At 47.1% G+C, this 19,637-nt stretch overlaps 1 protein-coding gene across 8 annotated transcripts in view; it reads left to right on the top strand.

The window, feature by feature from the left end:
* Mbtps1 (membrane-bound transcription factor peptidase, site 1) overlaps positions 1-19,637 on the top strand; it is a 50,714-nt gene continuing 31,077 nt past the window's right edge. For 2 of the 8 annotated variants that reach the window (NM_001167910.1, XM_030243692.1), the window contains exons 1-6: positions 104-219; positions 10,980-11,465; positions 12,624-12,881; positions 15,937-16,140; positions 16,680-16,790; positions 17,171-17,280. In NM_001167910.1, coding sequence (NP_001161382.1) covers positions 11,303-11,465; positions 12,624-12,881; positions 15,937-16,140; positions 16,680-16,790; positions 17,171-17,280 — 846 coding nt within the window. In that variant the 5' untranslated portion in view covers positions 104-219; positions 10,980-11,302. Of the gene's footprint in view, positions 220-373; positions 476-9,158; positions 9,308-10,979; positions 11,466-12,623; positions 12,882-15,936; positions 16,141-16,679; positions 16,791-17,170; positions 17,281-19,637 lie in introns of those variants that run through there. The other 6 variants (XM_011248449.3, NM_019709.4, XM_030243691.1 and 3 more) reach the window with 6 other exon arrangements.

Genomic DNA, 19,637 nt, shown 5'->3' with positions numbered 1-19,637 from the left:
CTCCGCACAGCCTCTCGCCTCGGTGCCGGGCCGTCAGGAGCGCGCACGCAGGTCGCGGGCGCGCAGAGCACGCCGGGCCGTCGTAACCCCCCCACGCCCCAGCGGCGTGGTCTCGCGAGACTTGCGAGTAAACATCCCCCGAATGGAGACCCGAGGCGTGTTCGCGGCGGAGCCGCCGTTCTCCCGGGTCCGCCGACCCCGAGCCTGAGGCGGACGCAGGTACGTTTGCCGGCGGCGGCCGAGAGCCGGACGCGCCCTAGGCTCAGCCGTCCGCTGCCCGCGCGGGGGCCGCCGGCTACCGCAGCTGCTTCCCCAGAAATTGGCCCGGAGCGGCGGCGGCGGCTGCGGCGGCCTGGCCTGCGCCTGCGCGCCGCGGTGCGCAAGCGCCGTTCGCCTCCGCAGGGCCCTGCGGTCGCGAGCCCCGGGGAACCGAGCTGCAGCTCAGTGCACATCGCGGCTCGGACTCGCATTTGCTGTAGGTGTTTTTGAGTGGCGCTTTGAAGGGACGGGAGGAGCACTTGAAGATTTCATTCTGGGATCAGCCTCGCTAGCAACCCCTAGGTTTGGAGGCGAATGAAAAAGCCGGACAGAGAAAAGCATAAAAATCTGCAAAACTAGTCGGGGGGGGAAAAAGTTAATATTTAAGACAAGGTCTGAGTAGCTCAAGCTGGCTTTGAACTCCTGATCCTCACGTCTCTGCCTGGCGCTGGGATTAAAGACGTACAGCGCCACACCACTTACCGTTATTTTTTAAACGCAAGACCGTGATTTCTATAAAGTGTCCTATGTATCACAGGGTCACTTGTATTAAGTGGTCCCGCCCTGTGACTTTGTGTCATCTTGCGGAGCAGTTCAGTCGGCACCACAGCCCGCTTTGAGAACCACTCCCCAGACTCCCGGTACCCTGCTGTGGTTAGAACCGATTTTTAGTCTGCTATTTTAGTCACCGATGGACCTGTCTCCTTAGGTTTGCTTTTTGGGAATAGTGGGTCAAGAGTCGCATGTGGCCTTTGGTGTCTTGTTTCCAGAATTCATCTATGTTGTTGCATAAACCAGTACCTTTTTTTATGGTTGTAGCGTAAGTCAGTATTTCATCTTTTACGGCTGAATGATAGTCCGTTGTTTAATAGCCCACAGTTACCCCTATTCATGTGGAATACCTTTTGCCAAGGTCTTATCTTGCAGTATGTGACACATTTGGCCACAGAGCTAATTTTTTGTGGACTTTTTGGTTTTTGTTTTTGTTTTGAGTGTAAGGGTGAAGTGGCTACTGGAACCTGCACTTTTGCTCATTAGGACTCTCCTGCAGTCTCTAAACACCCCTTATAACCAACAATTTGCTGTTACTATCTAAAAAGTGATGCGGTGTTGGCAGGCCTCCCCCTCGCCCCTCGGGAATGAAGGAGCATGTTTTCTGGTCAGATCTTGTTCATTCTTGGTGCTGTCATATGCTTTATTCTCTGACTCAGTTCTCTCTCCGATGGTCGGCAATCTTTGGACTAGGAGGACCAAAAGGGAAGTCTGTGTGTGTGTGTGTGTGTGTGTGTGTGTGTGTGTGCGCGCGCTTCCTTGATCACACTCCACCTGATTTTTTTTTTTTTTTTTTTTGAGACAGGGACTCAGTGATTCTGGAGCCTCTGATTGAGTGAGACTAAGGGGCCACTGTGTCCCAGGGGCAGTCTACCTCAGCTTTCTGTGTGAGTTTTGGGGACTTAATTCAAGTCCTCGTGCTCCATGGATCATCTTCCCAGCTCCTCTAAGGAATCTCTTCAGTGATTTCTTTTGAGGAGAAAGTTGTATATGATTAGCAATTTCTTTTTTTCCCTAAAGTGAGTTATGTTCATTTCAATGTTCATTGGTGCTTTGCCTGCCTGTATATGTATGTGAGGGTGTTGGGTCCCCTGGAACTGCAGTTACAGACAGTTCTAAGCTGCCACATGGGTGCAAGGGATCAAACCTGGGTCTTCTGGAAGAGCAGCCAGTGTTCTTAACTACTGAGCCATGTCTCCAGCCTCTTATTAACAACTCTTGATTGCTTTGGGGGTGGTATAGATGGGATCAGAACCCATCCATTGATCTGAAATGCTCAGGAATCTAGACTTTCCAAAGGTATTGTAGGAGGTGACCGATGAGTGGATTTTTTTCCTAGTGGTGCAGTCTGGTTTGATATGTTTTCTAAGTCCACGTATGTATGATGTATATAGGTGCACACGTGTGGAGGGCAGAGGACAACTGTGGAGTCGGTTCTCTTGTCTTTCCTTTATGAGGGTTCAAGGGGTCAAACTCAGATCATCAGGCCAGCACAGCAAGTGCCTTTACCCATAGCGCTATCTGATCGGTCCTATTGACCGTTTGACTTACTTCTCTTGTGTATATAAAGGGCTGGCCTGCATGTGTCTGCACATCTCTTGTCTGAGGAGACCAGAGCTTTGGGTACTGGGAATAGAACCCTGGTTCTCTGGAAAACCAGTAAATGCTCTTAACCACTAAATCAATGTTCCTATTAATCTTGACAGTATTTTCCCCTCATAAGGAAATGAATTTCAGCTAAAATGAGGAAAGTAAGAAGTTTGGCCCAGTCTGTGGTTGGCTGGTACCTGTTAGATATGCAGAGACTAGGAACCAAGAGCAGACTCTGCAGGGACAGACAGTAAACACCTCAGCTTCTCGGTCACACATACTGAACATCACTGGCTCATCGAGGCCTCCATACACACCTTTATTTTAAGAGAGTACCTTCTGGCACTGCTTAATTGTTAGCCTGTTAAATGGTGGGAATACAGCCAAATGTGCAGTTGAGTTTCAAAAGAGACCGTTTTCCAGCCAACGTTTAATTAAATTGGATAGGGCCCTTTCCTGGCTTAAACAGCCTTCACAGGAGTTACTTCAGTGAACTCGCTCATGAAGAGGTGGGGCATGGGAGCATAATTAGATGGCTGCGGTATGGGCATTTCCTCTCACCTGAATTAGATTTAAGAATTATATCCAAGCAAATAACTTTAGATATATTTAAATTATGCTCAGAAGTGTAATCTTGGTGGTGTTCTCTTACAATGTGCACACTGTAAAAAGGATTTCAGAGTTGAAAGAGATATTAGTTGCCCCTTGACGCTCACTCTCCTCTCTGTCACACTGTACCTGTTGCATCTGTCCCTGGGGTGCAGGTGTCTTTCCCATGCAGTATTTGATGTCAGGCTCATCTTGAGTCCCCCCATATGAGCAGTGCAGTCACCCTCAGGGAAGCCACGGGTGGAAAGGTCTTCTTTAGTAGGTATGCTTTTTATAGAAGATAACCAGGTCTTCTGCAAGGATGCCTGGGAGTTAAGTCTGATCACTACTTGGTGGATCCAGGGAAAACCTCAAGAGGCCCTGCAGGTAGAGTGGCGTCCCTGTGGAGTTTCTGGACGGGGCCATGAGGTGCTTCAGGTTCTCCTGTAGCTAGGAAGGTCACTGTAGACAGATGTGTGGGAACAACTCAGAGAGGAAGAGCTTAAGATCACTGTATACCAAAATCAGTAAGTCTGGCATGCTGATTTTTGTTGTTATTTTGTTTTTGAGACAGGGTCTCACTATGTAACTTTGATTGCCCTAGAACTCACTATGTAGACCAGGCTGGCCTTGAACTCTCAGAGATCCTCCTGCCTCTGCCTCTTGAGTGCTGGGTTTAAAAGCGTGCGCCATCATGCCTGGCTCACAGTTGATCTTTTGTGCGGCTGTCTTACCAGAAAATGTAACCTCCTCGTTAAAAATTTATTTTAAAGGATTTATTTAAAATGATAAACAATGTGATTTGTCTAATTATAAAAACAATAACGCTCTTTGTAAACTGTGAAGAAATGTAATAAAGTGGAGAGGAGGGGGCCACCCTGCTGCAGCGCTTACGCTGTTTTGTTACCTTTTAGTGTGGTTTTTCCTTGTACATAGATACAGAAACTTCATAGATTAACCTGTATTTTGCCTAATGTATGCATATTCATGATGTGCTTACAGAGGTAAGCAGAGAGTGATGGATCCCCTTGAACCTGAGTTCGGGTTGGTTGTGAACCACCATGTGGGTGCTGAGACTCAAACCTGTGTCCTACAAGAACAGCAAGTGCTCCTAATCACAGCGTCATCTCTCCAGTAGCATGGATGCGACTTTAAAAGTCAAAGCTTGCCAGCTTTAGGAGGTAGAAGGAGGTGGAGCTGAGTTTGAGGCCATCCTGGTCTACACAGCGAGATCCAGGACAGCCAGGGCTGTGTAGCAAGGCAAGACCCTGTCTCACTGAGGGGATGTGTACCTGCAAAGCTGGGACCATTCTGTGCATGAACTGATTTCTTTAATACTTCATTAGCTCATTCTCCTGTTACTAGCATAAACCGTTTTATCATTCTAGAGGTCAGAAGTCCAAAGTGAGTCTCAGAGCCAGTATTGACAGCTGGGTCTTTCTGAAGGCTCTCAGAGAGGTCCAGTTCCCTCTGTTTATAGAAGCCGCCTGTAATTCCTTGGCACCTTGATTTCTTTCTAACAAAAACCACACCCTGGCTTTTATTGTCCTAACTCTGAACCATCCCCTTAGCTGTATGGAGGCATTATAGTGATTAGAGGGTAGAGGATGCCCTCCCCAGCTTGGGGTGCTCATATCCTGCTGAGTCTTGGTATACAGTCACATCCACAGGTTCTGGGGGTCAGGATGTGGACATCTGTCAGGGACCATGATTCAGTCTTATTCGAAAAGTTTCTGCCTGGCATTCTGTAATGCAGACAAACCATAATCATTTCCCCTTCTGTCCCCTGTTATTGCATGCTTACAGAGTTTCTAACTCTTCCCCACTACAATGCTGTACTGTACATCCTTGGATGTAAATAGTGTGCTTTCAGGTTTATACATGTTGGACTGAATTCCAAGGGGCATTTTTAAAACATCAGGCTCCGTCCCTCTGAAGAATGTCACTCAGACACTGGGGTTCCCAGACAGCTTCCCCACTCAGTGACAGGGTGTAGGGGCAGCAAGGGCATTCCTCCTTTAGGCCTGTTTTCTCACCCAGTGGGGGTAGTAACAGGGATAGTGAATCCTACCTGCTACCAAGAAATGCTAAGTAAGTGTTAAGTTTTCTTCCTGCTGAAGAATCTTTTCGGTACAGTTTTAAAGGTTTTAGTACATATTGACAATTTGAGATTTGAACAAAACAAAACCATGAGAATACTTACTAGATTTGTTGAATTATTAAGTATGAGTTCTATTCTGGGTGCTCCACCTTTTTTTCCAGGAAAAAAGTTACTTGTTTTTTGTTTGTTTATAATATAAATGATGAAAGCGCTAAAGCTAATGTGAACAGAATGTTTTTAACTGAAGCCTTTCAGAAAGCATGACTGCTCTGTAGACTGGGGGTTAGATGCTCCCCCACCCCTAGTATATATCCCAGCCCACATTCACATATTCAGCCAATTGCTGATTGAAACTATTTGGGGGTGTTGATAGAGAGGGGTTAAGAGCTCTTGCTGCTCTTAGAAGGAGCCTGTGCATAGTTTCTATGGAAGTGCTGTGCCATTATGTAAAGGATTTACATATTCTTAGATGGAAGGGGCAGTGGGGTGGGAACCGGTCATCAGTAGATCCCCATGGTCAGCCACACTCCCGTTTCATTTTAGTCAATGCTGTCTACTGGCATGTCTATCTACTGGGTGTCACTGTACAGCTGGTGACTGATAGGTCACTTCATGCAATGGCCTTGGGGTTTATCTGATGCCTCCTTGTGATTTGACTGCTGTGAAGTTTTGGAAGGAGCCTCACAAATAGGGTTCTTCTCAGTGCTCCTGCTGGGGGAGGGGGTGGGCTGGGCCCCTTGCCTGTGGCTGGTTGGCTTGTATAGAGTAATAAAATCACTCTTCCCCTTTGTAAATATATATTTTAATGGGCAGCATTTTGAAGCTGTGTAAACAACAGAAGTTTCCTTATGCTTCCACTTTGTTTGTGTTGGAATCTGTTTTCCCATTTTGAATTTTCAAAGAGTTGTGATCTGTTACTCATTAGATATTGTGAAGCTAGATTGTCAGAGATTTGGCTAAGGGAGAGTCCCTCCACCCTGGCTTCTGGCAGCATATCCCCCATTCTCTGAGAGAGCACTGCCTCACTGTCTGCTAGAGGGTTCCAGAGTCATCTCCTCTAGCCCAACCTGCTCTGAGCTTACTCTTCAAGGAACCTAACTTCTTTCCCTGGAGAGTGAAAACTACCATCTGGGCACATGGTAGAACTCCTTCCTAGGGGTGCAGTGCGTGGCACTGCTGCTGTGTCCTCATGGTAGATGATGTGTGAATTCAGATGTGCACTTGTTTATTTCTGCATCTCTCTGTGTACATCTGAAAACCTGGAGTTTGTACTAGCACTCCGTTTCAGCTTACTACTAAATGGCTCATTTTATTTTTTGATGGATGGCTTCTCCTCACACACTTCCTTTCCTCACATGCTAGACTCCTTTCTCCCTGGGTCTTCCGTGGCCCCCTTGTCCTCAGCATACTAACTCAGAAAGAGGGGAACAAGTCAGTGGTTTTCTTTCTCTCTGCGTGAGCCCGTGTACATATGCCTGTCTGCGCAATTAATGTCTGTTGTGGCTCTCCTGCCTGCCGCTAACTATCGAGCATGTTTTGTAGCTCATGTTGACTGATTTGGAGTCGTGTCTTGGGCACCGTGAGTTGTTGATACAGGTGGATATGTGTTACAGTCCTGAAAGTGCAGTCTGTTCTTCAAAGGCTGTACTGGACATGTCTGTGGATCAGGATCTCTAAACGCACAGGCCCAAGAGCACAGGAGTTAATGGTGAATGCTTGACTTCCGCACCCCTGCCCTGTGCACTGTCTTCTGACAGTTGAATGGTGAATTAGAAGCCGGAAAGGAAAAGGATTTGAGCCTTCTTCAGGATTGGGAACCTGTAGAAACCTCAGGCTGTCATTTTCCACCACAGGCATGCCCCTGTAGTGTCTCTAAAAGCTTGGACTTTCACCCTTGAGGACAATAAACAGGTTACCTAGCTCTGTACAGCAGAGTCACTTGAATTTTCTTTTCTTTTGTTTTTTTTTCGAGACAGTGTTTCTCTGTGTAGCCCTGGCTGTCCTGGAACTCACTTTGTAGACCAGGCTATCCTCAAACTCAGAAATCTGCCTGCCTCTGCCTCCTGAGTGTTGGGATTAAAGATGTGCGCCACCACGCCCGGGTTCTCCTTGAGTTTTCTATCATTTCCAGCCTGTTCATTTATCCCAGGAGACTTTTGTACCCGAAGTGGCTTCCTTTTTTCCTTACTTCCTTCTAGCACTGGTGGGTGTGGAGAGCCAGGTCCGGGAGTAGACAGGGCTTGGTAGAGTGCAGTCAGACCAGTGCCACCTGATCCCTTAGGATAACCTCTTTCTGGAAGGGATCAGTGACATTTTAAAAAAATGTAAAAAAATGTATTTACCTTGTGTATATGAGTGAGTACTGAGTGGAGATCAGGGCAGGAATCCATGGGGAATCAGCTTGTGCCTTCTACCATGTAGGTCCCAGGGATGGAACTCAGGTGGTCAGGCTTGGCAGTGAGTGCCTTTCTCTGCTGAGCCATTTCCCTCTCCCGCTAGAAACTAAGCTGTTAGACTCGTCCAGTGGCCAGGCTCTCCTTGTGGAAGTTGGCTTTTCCTTTTCTTTTGGCCTCTCCTATTCCTTGTCATCTTCTCCAAAGAAGAGATACTGGATAGCCCAAGATTCTGACAGGCCCTGGCTGCTTCCCAGTGTTGGGGAACATCCTTACTATAGACGTTCACTACTTAGTTCACAGCATGTTGGTGTGAGTGTGGCTGTCCCTCCCCTGAGCCAGCTTCCATAGTCGCCTCCATCTCCATTAGAGGCAGAGTTACCCGGGGTTTTACTCCTCACCTGCATTCTCCCACATCTGTCACCACAAGTTTGCTGACGCCACCTACTTCTCCATAAGGTCTAAGTGAGCATCTGCTCTCCCTGGGTTGTTTAACCCGGCCGGGTCTTCCATAGCCCGGTTCCCTGTATTCATTGCTTCTAGAAGGCTGGGGACCAGCTGTGCCTTCCCCTCCCTTTCAGAGTAAAGTGAGTTCCTCTCTGATGTACAGGGCTGTCCCTGGGTTGTCCCCAGTTCTTTATCTCTCTCCCTTCCCTTTCTTCGTCCAGCTCAGCCACCCAGCTGCTTTGCTTTTCTTCTCATTCCAAACTACTTCCTTTAGGTTTCCACTTAAAAGTCCTTTCTCCACAGCCACAGTGGCACCTTGCCTGACGAGGCAGTCCTCTCAGCAGTCCTGCTCCCGTCCTTCCTCTGTTCCCAAGCACAGCACGAGCCATCAGCTAAGCTGCATTTACTTATTTGTTTCTTCCGTGCCTCCCCACACTGGAAGACAAGCTGTTCGAGGGTTTGTCTAGGACCCTGCCCTCCAGATGTACAGTGCAGAGCTCTTGAGCAGTTAGTTGCTCAGCAGCCTTGGTCTCTGGCTCTTTATGGTCATTTCCCTTGGTTGCTGATGTCTGCATTCTAGAATGACCTGCTCCAACATGGTACCTGCTGGAACTCCCTCCTCCATGCCGTCTTCCCATGTCCTCCTCACACAGGATGCCCTGTTGGTCCTTATGTATAGTCTGTATTCTCCTCATCCCCAGATGCACCATGGCTCCCTCCATTGTGCCTTCTGTGCAACTAAACTTGTCACTCCTGAAGGGACTTTAACTCAGCTTAGGTGGCCTCTGCTCTAACACCTTTTTCCTCCCGAATTTGGCCTGGTAGTTGGTTTGTGGTTGATCTCCTTTGCTTCCTCACACATAAGAACACTGTGTCCCTGATCCTTCTGCCTCCCCCACGTGCACACACCCCCTCTACAGCACCTGGCGGTGTCTCATCTCACTCAGTAAGCACTCAATAAAATGGTAAAGGCATCATGACCTGTGGTGTTGGTTTTTTGTGTCCAATTTCCCAGAACCAACTGGAGAAGAGTAGGTTACCTATGGGGTTCTCTGTGTAGTGACCATAGCTGTGTAGAACTTGCTCTGTAGATGCCTCTAGCTTCAGATTCAGAGGTCTTCTGCCTCTGCCTCCCAGGTGCTGCTGGCATTGTGCATGTGCCGCAAAGTCCAGCTGAGTATTTTCTTTTCAAAAAGTTCATTTCATTCCTTTCCACTTCTTTGTTTTAGAATTCGGCCCCTGCCTAGTTTGTAAACATCAGCGATCTCTCCTGCACAGGGTACATCCTATAGAAACTGACTGTCTACCTGTGGAAGCGTTATCCAGGACAGTGCTAAAGTGACTCAGTGCAGGCAGGCCTCTCAAGATGCTCTCACAGGTATTGCACACTAACATTCTCATTATATATATCTCCACTAGGTCAAAGAGTCTCTCTCTTAAGGCAATTTTATGTGTATAGGTGCTTTGCCTATATATGTGTCTACACTATGTATGTGCAGTGCTTAGGGAGGCCAGAAGAAGGAGGGCCATAGAAATGGAGTGACAGGTGCTTGTGAACTGCCATGTGGGTGTCGGAAATGGAACCCAGATCCTCTGGAAGAGCAGCCAGTGCTCTAACCACTGAGAACCCTCTCCAGCCCCTTCTGTAAAGTGCAAGCTTACTCTAGCATTAGGACTTTTACATCACTTCAGTGACTACTGGCTGTATATTCTTTTACATCACTTCAGTGACAACTGGCTGTATATTCTTTGACCCGTGATCTCTAGGGCTGCTTTCTGAGACTCCTTTCCGTGATAGGGCCTCTGGCCTCAGCAGAATGTGTACGTAGTGTTAGCTGACCTCTGGGCTTTCTGAAGTCTTGGATATTTGATTTACTCTTTTGTTCTTGTGGTTGACAGCCTCACTGTCTTTCTGTTGACACAGACATAGTTGCTTCTCCTGTGAGTACATGCCAGCCGCCTCAGGCTCTGCTGTGGTTCATAACTGGTGTGTTTTACAGACGAGGATGGTACCACAGGAAAGTTCAGGCAGCCTTAAGTCCTTTACTCTGCACTGTTTCAGCCCTTTCCTGGTTTGGAAGTCCATATGGGCAGCTGCCGAAACCAAAACCTCATTGTTACTCTAAGTACCAGTTTCTGTCAGAAGAATTGAGTTGAAGTGACTCATCTTGGTTGTTGGTGGCTCATTCTTTGATTTTTTTTTTTTTAAACAGTACACGGGCCTCACTTGTTCTGTGTTCACCTGCCCCCACCCCAGCTGGGTTGTTCCCCACAGGTATGAGGGTGAGCTGGTCACCCTGTGGCACTTCGGCCCCCACTGCCACTCTTGTGAAGAGCAGCCGTTCCTTTCTACTTTAGTTACTTTGAGAGAGAGAGAAATCTTACACTCAACACTTTCTTTAGATATAGCTTGCCTCACAAACTGACCTCTGTTCCACTTTCAGTAAAAAGCTAATCTGATTTTATAACAGATTAAACAGTTTAAGTTTGATGCTTCAGGTAAAATACATGTAATGGCTGCAGAAAATATCTGTGCTGTTTTTATAAAATTGGCAGAAAGTAGTATCTCTTACAGAACCTATTAAAATCGGTTTTCCTTAGGTATCATTTACAGCAGAAAGTAAAGACCTGTAGACTACACTTTCCATTGAATAATTGTGGATGCTGATTAGAGATACCCTGGGAGATAGAGAGCTGCAGATGACAGGGGACACAGTCTGGGGAAGGCGTGAAGGGTGGGACATGACATCTGGCTTTTGCTCTTCCTTTCTAGCTCTCGTCCATCTTTAGTCTCTTCACTTCTCTCCTAGTTTTTCCCTTCACTCCTAACAGCTGTAGGGATGTTTCCCTGAAAGCAGTGAGGAGTAAGGAAATGTACACAGAGTTGTCTGTCTGTCTGTCTGTACTGTGGTCTGATCCTTCCATTTAAATATACAGAGTTGTCTGTCTGTACTGCGGTGTCTGATCCTTCCATTTAAATGCAGCTGAAACTGTCATAGCTGGCTGGGTCAGGATGCTACTGATGTCCCTGTGTGCTGTTTTTGTTTCAGGTCCGCTACAGAGCGGTGGATTGGGCATCCTGCTAGATTTGGGTCTGTGGCGCAAATGGAGTTTAGGACTCAGTGGACTCGGCCTCAATGAGAGAAGCCCCTGTCCAAGATGGAGAAGAAGCGGAGAAAGAAATGAAAGCCTCTCTTTGGGCCAAACCGTGGGTGACCATGGGACTGAGGTTTTCTTTATGTTGGACAAGTCTGTAGGATGGCTGATCAGTAAGGCTGCAGCTTTTAGCCAGAACAGAAACCCACTTCTGATCAAGGAAGAGCCTCGTGCGATTTGAATTTATGCAATTTTCTGACCATATTCACTGAGGACCATGAAGCTCGTCAGCACCTGGCTTCTTGTGCTGGTGGTTTTGCTCTGTGGGAAACGGCACCTGGGCGACAGGCTGGGGACGAGAGCTTTGGAAAAGGCCCCGTGCCCCAGCTGCTCCCACCTGACTTTGAAGGTGGAATTCTCTTCAACTGTGGTGGAGTACGGTAATGACTTGTCTTCAGTGTTGGGCCTCCCATCTCACTGTTTTCAAACTAATATAAATACTGGCTTCCGTTCACCTCCGTGGTTCATTTCAAATGTACACATCATGTAGACGCTAACCTTTGCTGAAGGTGTTTGCCCTGGACTAGAACTGCCAGCAGCACTGTAGCTGGGAGGGGCGGATGCAGGCGCTCAGCTGACACTTTGGAGGTCACGCACGCCTCAGGCAGAAGGGCAGAGCAGGAAGTCTGCGACCTGGACCTGACCGGAGCTTTGTCTTCACTTCTGTAGAATAAACAGCCTTAGTTCTCTGAGTTCCTTTCCCTATTGGGAAACGTCATTTCTTTACTGGAGTCAGTTTTAGTAAATGTGGAGGGTTTATCTTATTTTACTTTATTTATTCTTTCAGTTTACAAATGTCTTGCATGTTTTGCCACTCGTGTGACCCACATGAGTGCTTGGCACTTGCAGAGAGGGTTTGAATCCTGAGGAACTAGAGTGTAGGTGGTGCTAAGCTGCTCTGTGGGTCTTCTCCCGAGCAGCAGGCACTCTTAACCCCTGCGCCATCTCTCCAACCCCCACCCCCCCCCCCGTTTATGTTTTCTAAAATATGTTTTTGTTTTTGTTTTTGTTTTTTTCCGAGACAGGGTTTCTCTGTGCAGCCCTGGCTGTCCTGGAACTCACTTTGTAGACCAGGCTGGCCTCGAACTCAGAAATCTGCCTGCCTCTGCCTCCCGAGTGCTGGGATTAAAGGTGTGCGCCACCACGCCCGGCTCTCTAAAATATGTTTTGATTATAGAGTTATTGGTGACTGTGAACTGCCTGACATGGGTGCTGGAAACTGAAATCAGGTTCCCTGCAAAAACAGTCCATGATCTTAATTACTAAACCATCTCACCAGACCTACACTTACTCAAAAGCAAACAAAAAACAACAACAAAAGCACAGGTCTCTGCCTTTGAAGTGCATATTTTGTGTGATTTGAGATTCGTGTGAATCTCTGCATGTTGCCACCTGTGGTCGTTCATACTCATCTCTCTTCTTGCTCTTACTTTGCCATGAGCTCTGGGGTGCATTGTTCTTTTCTCAATGGAGGTTCAGAGTAGGTATACTCTGTTATGTATATAAGTACTTACTTTTACTGTGGGCATTGATTTCAGAATATATTGTGGCTTTCAACGGATACTTCACAGCCAAAGCTAGAAACTCATTTATTTCAAGTGCTCTGAAAAGCAGTGAAGTGGAAAACTGGAGAATAATACCTCGGAACAACCCATCCAGTGACTACCCTAGTGATTTTGAGGTGATTCAGATAAAAGAGAAGCAGAAGGCGGGGCTGCTCACACTTGAAGATCACCCCAACATCAAGCGGGTGACACCCCAGCGGAAAGTCTTTCGTTCCCTCAAGTTTGCTGAATGTGAGTATGGCCAGCACAAGCCACTGCTTGCCTTTCACTACAGAGCCGCTAAGAGGGACTTGGGAACACCTGAGGCCTTTTTCACAGCTCTCTAGTGGAGAATGTTGTCTTGACAGGCAGTTTCTGTGTTTTGTTTTCTGAGACTGGGTTTGCTCTAGCTTGGCCTTCAGATTCACTCTGAAGCTAAGACTGGTTGGCCTTGAACTCCTGGCCTCCAATGTGCTCCTTCCTCTACCTCCCAAGTGCTGGGATTGCAAGCATGCACTGCCATGTCTGGTGGACAGCAGTTTTGAGAAAAGCAGCTTCATGCTGTCTTGGGAGGAACTCTATAAAGGTCTGTAGCGTGGTGGTGACCTTTATGTCTGTGGGAGCTGGTTTCTGTCTGTCCACTTGGGACTCTCCCAACTTTGAGTTTACTAGACCTTGATGGGTAGTCTGGAAAGTCTGAAAAGAGAAAGGACCAAGTCCTGCTCTACAGGCTGGGCTGCCACTGAGATAGTCTCTGGCCTCAGCTTTACACGAGCTAGGGTTACAGAGGCCTGCCACTCCCCCACCCCCCTCTGTAGGCCTTGCCTTTGAGGTTCCTCTCCGAGTGCAGGCTTTCATTTTTACAGCTCTCTTGCAACGTATATTTTTCCTGGCCTGTGCTTTGTTTCTCTCTGAGCTCCCAGACCGTGAGCAGAGGTGGGCGTTATGGTCTACCTTTGTAATCTGTGGGCATCGGCAGGCCTGTGGGTGTGAGACAGAGTCTGGCTCACACTTTTTTAGGCCTAGTGTTGCCTCCAGTTGGGCCTTTGAAGGTAGAATCCGTCCTTAAGTAACAAACTACAAACTTAATGCAGTGTTTTCTGTAGTATAGAGGGCCTAATGCCGCCAAGGGAACTTTTTTTTTTTTTTTTTTGCTGTTTATTAAACCAGGTTAGCATATGGCTAACTGTAGCAGTTTGCTTTGTTTCTTTTTCCTTCCTTCCTTCTTTTTGTGGTTGTTTTGTTTTGTTTTGTTTTTTGTTTTGACTGTACCCTAGGCTTTGAGTTTGTTATGCAGTCCAGGATGACCTTGAACTTCTGATCCTTTGCTTCTCCCTTTCAAGTAAGGGGACTTTAGGCCCTCACCATCAGCCCTCACCATCACACCCAGTTTAAGTGGTGCTTGCAACCAAACTTGGAGCCTAAGAGTGCGAGGCAGGCATACCACCAGCTGAGATACATCCCCAGTCCTGTGGTTTCTTTTATTGGGTAGGATACAAACATTGTATTCTCCCTGTTCTGCCCATCACGTGCTAGCCCAGAGCCTCTGAGGCTGTGTTGTCTTTGGAAAAGCTGATCTGTGCAGTGCAGCAGACTTAAGGCTGAGCAGCACCCTCTCACGACCTCTGCATCAGCTCCTGCCTCCAGGTTTCTTCCTTATTTGAGTTCCTGCCCTGCTTTCCCTTAGCGATAAGATTGTCACCTGGGAGTGTGGGCTGAAACAAGCCCTTCCCTCCCCAAGCTGCTTTGCCCACGGTGTTCATCACAGTCATAGTAACCCTAACCAGGACATCATCTCTTTGTTCTCTGCAACGCTTGCTGTTCTTTTTACCTGTTTCTTCTGTCCAAGCTGATGTTCCCCAGTTTTTTCAATGGTTGTTCATATGACACAGTCTGCCTCTCTCTGTTTTGGTTTTCTTTGAGTGCTGTATTCTGTTTGTACGTCAAGTAGAGCAGACCACTCCCATCATTGAAATATTGTTATTCGGTATTCTGGAATTGTCCCTTCTGGTGACGTCAAGACTAGAGTCACCCTAGGGAAGAAACTCGGTGTGGATAGATTTGAGTTGGACTGTCAGACAGTTGCATCATGGGATTGACAGTCTCTTTTCTAGGACCCCTTCTTTCAGCCTCGAGCCTGAGAGTCACTTGCTGTAGAAGCAGTACTGTTGGAGTAGGAGAGTACAGGCTTGTTCTTAAAACTGGTTTGAGGCCTAGCAAGGTGGCCCAGTGGGGAAAGGTGCGTGCCATGTAAGTTGGCAGTCTGAGTTCAGCCTCTGGGAGCCATGTGAGGAGAGAGCTGATACACAGCAGTTGCATGTGCTTCCCACTAATAAATGACATGAAGGCTTTAAAAAATATGATTTGGTTTTCACTATAATATAGACCTTGAGTGGTAAAATGAAAACTCATCGTAATATCTTACTTTTATTTAACTTTATTTATTTGTTTTTTTCAAGACAGGGTTTCTCTGTGTAGCTCTGGCTGTCCTAGAACTCACTATGTAGACCAAACAGGCCTTGAGCTCAGAGATCTGCCTGCCTCTGCCTCCCGAGTGCTGAGATTAAAGGTTTTCGCCACCACTCCAGCACCCTTAAAAAAAAATTAAGGAGTTTGTTTTCAGGTATTAAAATTCATCATTTAAGTGTTGAGTTTGACAGATCTCAGCAGTAATACACAAGCTAGGTAGAGTATTCTATCACCGCAGACCCTCCTCCTGTCCTCCTGGATCTTTTAGGTTTTGCAAGGGGAAATTGGAAAGTAAGGAAATGACTGAGTTTGGGGGCAGTTCTTAGTTTAAAGTCCTCGCTACAGTCTGTCCTGAGGTGTTCGGTAGGAGAAGACAGCTGTCTCCTCTCCAGAGTACAGCAATGTAAAAGCTGCTTAGACGTCAGCAGCCAGCTCTTGGGCCATTTCCTTTTTTTCTGTCATCTCGAGGCGGGCCACTGGGGAGAGTGATTTTTACCTTTAGTGTTTTGGTGTCACAGAAGGTTTATTTGAGACAAGGTTTTGCAGTACAGCCTAGGCTGTAAACACTTGTAATTCTGCTTCAGTGTTGTTAGTGCTGGGGCTGCAGATGTGTGTTACCCCAAAACGGCTTCTATAGAAGTTACTGTAAGTCTTTCTCTATGTACTCTTGGTTACAGAAGTCTTAAGAATCATTTGGGAATAACATGGCAACTAAGTCTGCCCCATAGTAGTGATTGCCTTGAGCAACGTCCTGAAACACAACTTCAAGGATGACCTTGACTCTGAGCATGGTGTGTGCTTCTCTTGGTTTCTGATCATCATGCTGTCTTGATTCTAGCCAACCCCATCGTGCCCTGTAATGAAACCCGGTGGAGCCAGAAGTGGCAGTCATCACGTCCCCTGAAAAGAGCCAGTCTCTCCCTGGGCTCTGGATTCTGGCATGCAACAGGAAGACATTCAAGTCGGCGATTGCTGAGAGCCATTCCTCGCCAGGTCGCCCAGACACTGCAGGCAGATGTGCTGTGGCAGATGGGATACACAGGTATGTGCTACAGACAAGGAACTTTGTAGACCAGGGACAGGGACAGCATTCAGGGAGACCTTCTGCTAGGTTGCCCTGCCACAGGTCTGTCACCATATACATCTGTCCTTCCTATCATGTGTGGAACTGGGTACAGTTAACTGTCCCTACATTTACCTCTTAAGCCCAGCATCTGTTTCTGTGACTTTTATTTACTTGTAAAAAATTGTGTGTGTACAGAATGTGTGTGTGCATGTGTATGTATAGGATTGCACCTGTGTATGTGTGTATACTTGAGTACATGTATGCATGTGAACATGAGTGTGTGTATGAATACGAGGGGAAGAGAGAAAGAGAGAAAATGTATGAGTGAATGTGTATGCTAAGGTCAGAGGATGACTGGTAGGCATCTCGTATGGGACTTGGGAATGGAATGCAGGATGTGGGGTTTGAACTTTGAACTTTGCTGTGGCTCCCTCAAAGGAATGGTGCTTTATGAGTAGAAATCAAGAAAGATTATTTCTCCCAATGTGATTGTTGCCTTCTCTTTTTGGGATAAGGTGCTAATGTCAGAGTTGCTGTTTTTGATACTGGGCTCAGTGAGAAGCATCCGCATTTTAAGAATGTGAAGGAGAGAACCAACTGGACCAATGAGCGGACCCTGGATGATGGTAGGTCCCAGTCAGATAGGACAAGGCTCTTGGTCTGCAGGTCAGTGCTTGTGAGCTAGCCTCTGATTGCACAGACAAGCCCAGGTCCTTAGAAGCTCACAGATGTCGCAGATGATGTGGGGAAGTAGAGGCTGGGAGAGAAGGTGGTACCTGCTGAGAAGGGTTACCTGTGGAGTTAACCACAAAAGAGACAGGAGCAGTGGTGTTGGGAGTATGGGGGCGGGGGGGGGGGGTGAGGGGTGGGGGAGGACTAGAGCAGAAGCTGCTGAGGTCTTTCTAAGATCAGGCGTGTGTGGTCATTGGTTTTGAGTGCTGTACCTTGTTGTCTGTCCTCAGCTGTCTTCATGGGACTTTTTTTTTGTGTGTGTGTGTGGCTTCAGGGCTAGGCCATGGCACATTCGTTGCAGGTGTGATTGCCAGCATGAGGGAGTGCCAAGGATTTGCTCCAGATGCAGAGCTGCACATCTTCAGGGTCTTTACCAACAATCAGGTATGTGTTTGAAGGGCCTTGAGACGCATGAGCTGTCAGAGGTGAGGTTTGCAGTAAAACACCGTTGCACAGCCACTGCAGACAGCATGCTGCGGTGACAGCCTTCGTTATTGTAACATGTGCCTCACTCAGTGTCTCGTCCAGTCCTGCCTTCTGCCCGTCCCTCCCCGAACTCTGTGCTCATCAGCCTTCCCCAGTCCCGAAGACCTTCCCAAGGCTACTGTGGTTCCTTGATGTCTTTATCCTTCACATCAGGCCTGCCTGAGCCTCTAGCCCATTGTCTAGGATTTCCAGGATGTAGTTTTGGCGTGTGCATGGCATGTTTGCTTCCCAGTTCATTCCCACTGCTGGAGAGTAAACACTATGGTACTGACTGACCTTTGTATCCCAGCAGCTAAGGTTTACAGCTTTGTTTCTTCATTTCATCTAGAAACAGAAAAGGAAGAGGCTGCTGAGAGAGGGAGGGAGAGAGAGAAAGAGTGTTTAATTCATAGTAGTCAGTTATGTGTGTTTGTGTATAGAGGCCATATATTAGCCTAAACAATACTGTTCACTTTGTTTGTTTTTGAGACAGGGTCTCACTATCTTTCTTTGTCTGACCTGGAGCTTATTATGCAGACCAGGCTAGCCTCAAAATCATGAACTCATAGAGATCCTTCTGTCTCAGCCTCCTGAGTGCTGGGATTAAAGGCATGCACCACTGTGCCTGACTTTACCATGTTACTTGAGACAGGCGCTCTCGTTGTTACTAAAGAGAAGAGCAGCAGCAGTTGGTCTAGAAAGGGGCTGCCACACAGTCCCTTCATAAGATGCTATTCATTAGGAGAAAGAGCATTAGACAGAAACAGTATGGTAAGTGGAGATCTAAGCATTATGGGCCCTTAGAAGGAAAGAGGCTTCCCTTTAGATCCTGGAGAGCAGCCTCATTAAGAATGAGACTAAAGAAATAAGGAAAGAGAGGGGCTCACTACTGGGATGGGGTAAGCCAAAGAAGCCTCTTTAGAGAGCAGCTTTCTGACCACTTCCCTCATAAGCACATCCTAAGAACAGAGACATTGTCAGGCTGGCAGTATTTTTCACATGTGATTTAGTTCAGTGTAGCATACAAGGCAAAGAGCTTGGTACCATGAGTTGAGAGCTGTCAAGTCATTGTGTGGGTTGCTCAACTCTGTTCCAGGGAGAGCTGCAGGGACCCTGGCCTGGCTCAGGCTATTGGATCCAAACATGTAGGCCCATGATCAAACAACGGGGACCTAGAGCTTGCCTATTCGGCAAAAAAAGCTCCAGAGACCTGTTCCACCAGTTCTGAGATGTCAGTCATGCACCACTACACCTCGGTCCTACTAATGTGTGCATCAAATTCACATTTGTGTAGCAAGCTCTTGACCCACTTAATTTTTTTTCCTGTTGCTGTAATAAAATACTCTGTCAGAAGCAACTTAATGGAGAAAGGGTTGATTTTGTCTCACAGTTCAAGGTTTTGTTCATCATGGACTGGAAGTGCATGGCAGGAGTTCTGAGGTAGCTGGTCACAAGCATCCACAGTTGCCAAGCAGAACAATGAATGCAGACTAGTGCTCTGCTCTGTTTCCCCAGGGAGCCCTGCCTGTGGCCCTACACACAGTTGAAAGGAGTCTCCTTTGTGAAGTAACCTAGTGAAGATAACTGCCCCTGAGCATGACCAGAGGCCCAGCTCCCAGTTGGTTCTAGATTCTTCAAGTTGACAATTGACCCTAGTGGTCACAACAATGCACCATCTCTCAAGCCCCTATTTGTAAATTGGACTTTGGAGTTCCAACACATCAATAGGCAGCAGCTTTCGGCTCACTCCCACCTCTCTGTGTGGGGAGAATGTTCTTAGCAGCTTATGTTGTCTCTAGGGTTTCTTTACATGTCAGCATGCAATTTAACTCCAAAGGACCTTTCAAGTTACTTCCTTACTGTACTACTCTGCTCACTGTGAACATGACTTCGTGGTTTTGTTGTTGGTCTTTGCTTTAGCTTTGAGACAGGCTCTTACTCTGTAGCCTGACTGGTCTGGAACTCATTATGTAGCCCAGGCTGACCCTGCTGCAGCCTCTTAAATGCTGGGGTTACAATTCTCAGCCACCATGCCTGCCTTAGCTTGTATTTTTAAAAAAACGAACAAAGAAAAACAACAGAAGTATTCCAAAAAGCAGTTTAATTTACATAGTGTAAGGGAACTAGAGGGAGCTGAACACTGGCGTTAGATCTGTGAAGTGACTGCGCTTGCTCCTGTTTGTTCTTTTTAGAAATGAAGGATGTTAGATACTGTAAACTGTAGAAATGATCAATGTCTCAGTGGTGTCTTAGAATGGGTCCTTTTATGAGGGCAC

Source organism: Mus musculus, chromosome 8 (assembly GCF_000001635.26).
Source record: "Mus musculus strain C57BL/6J chromosome 8, GRCm38.p6 C57BL/6J".
NCBI classification, from domain to species: domain Eukaryota; kingdom Metazoa; phylum Chordata; class Mammalia; order Rodentia; family Muridae; genus Mus; species Mus musculus.
Note: the sequence above shows the minus strand (reverse complement) of the source record. Positions and strands in the feature narration are given on the sequence as shown.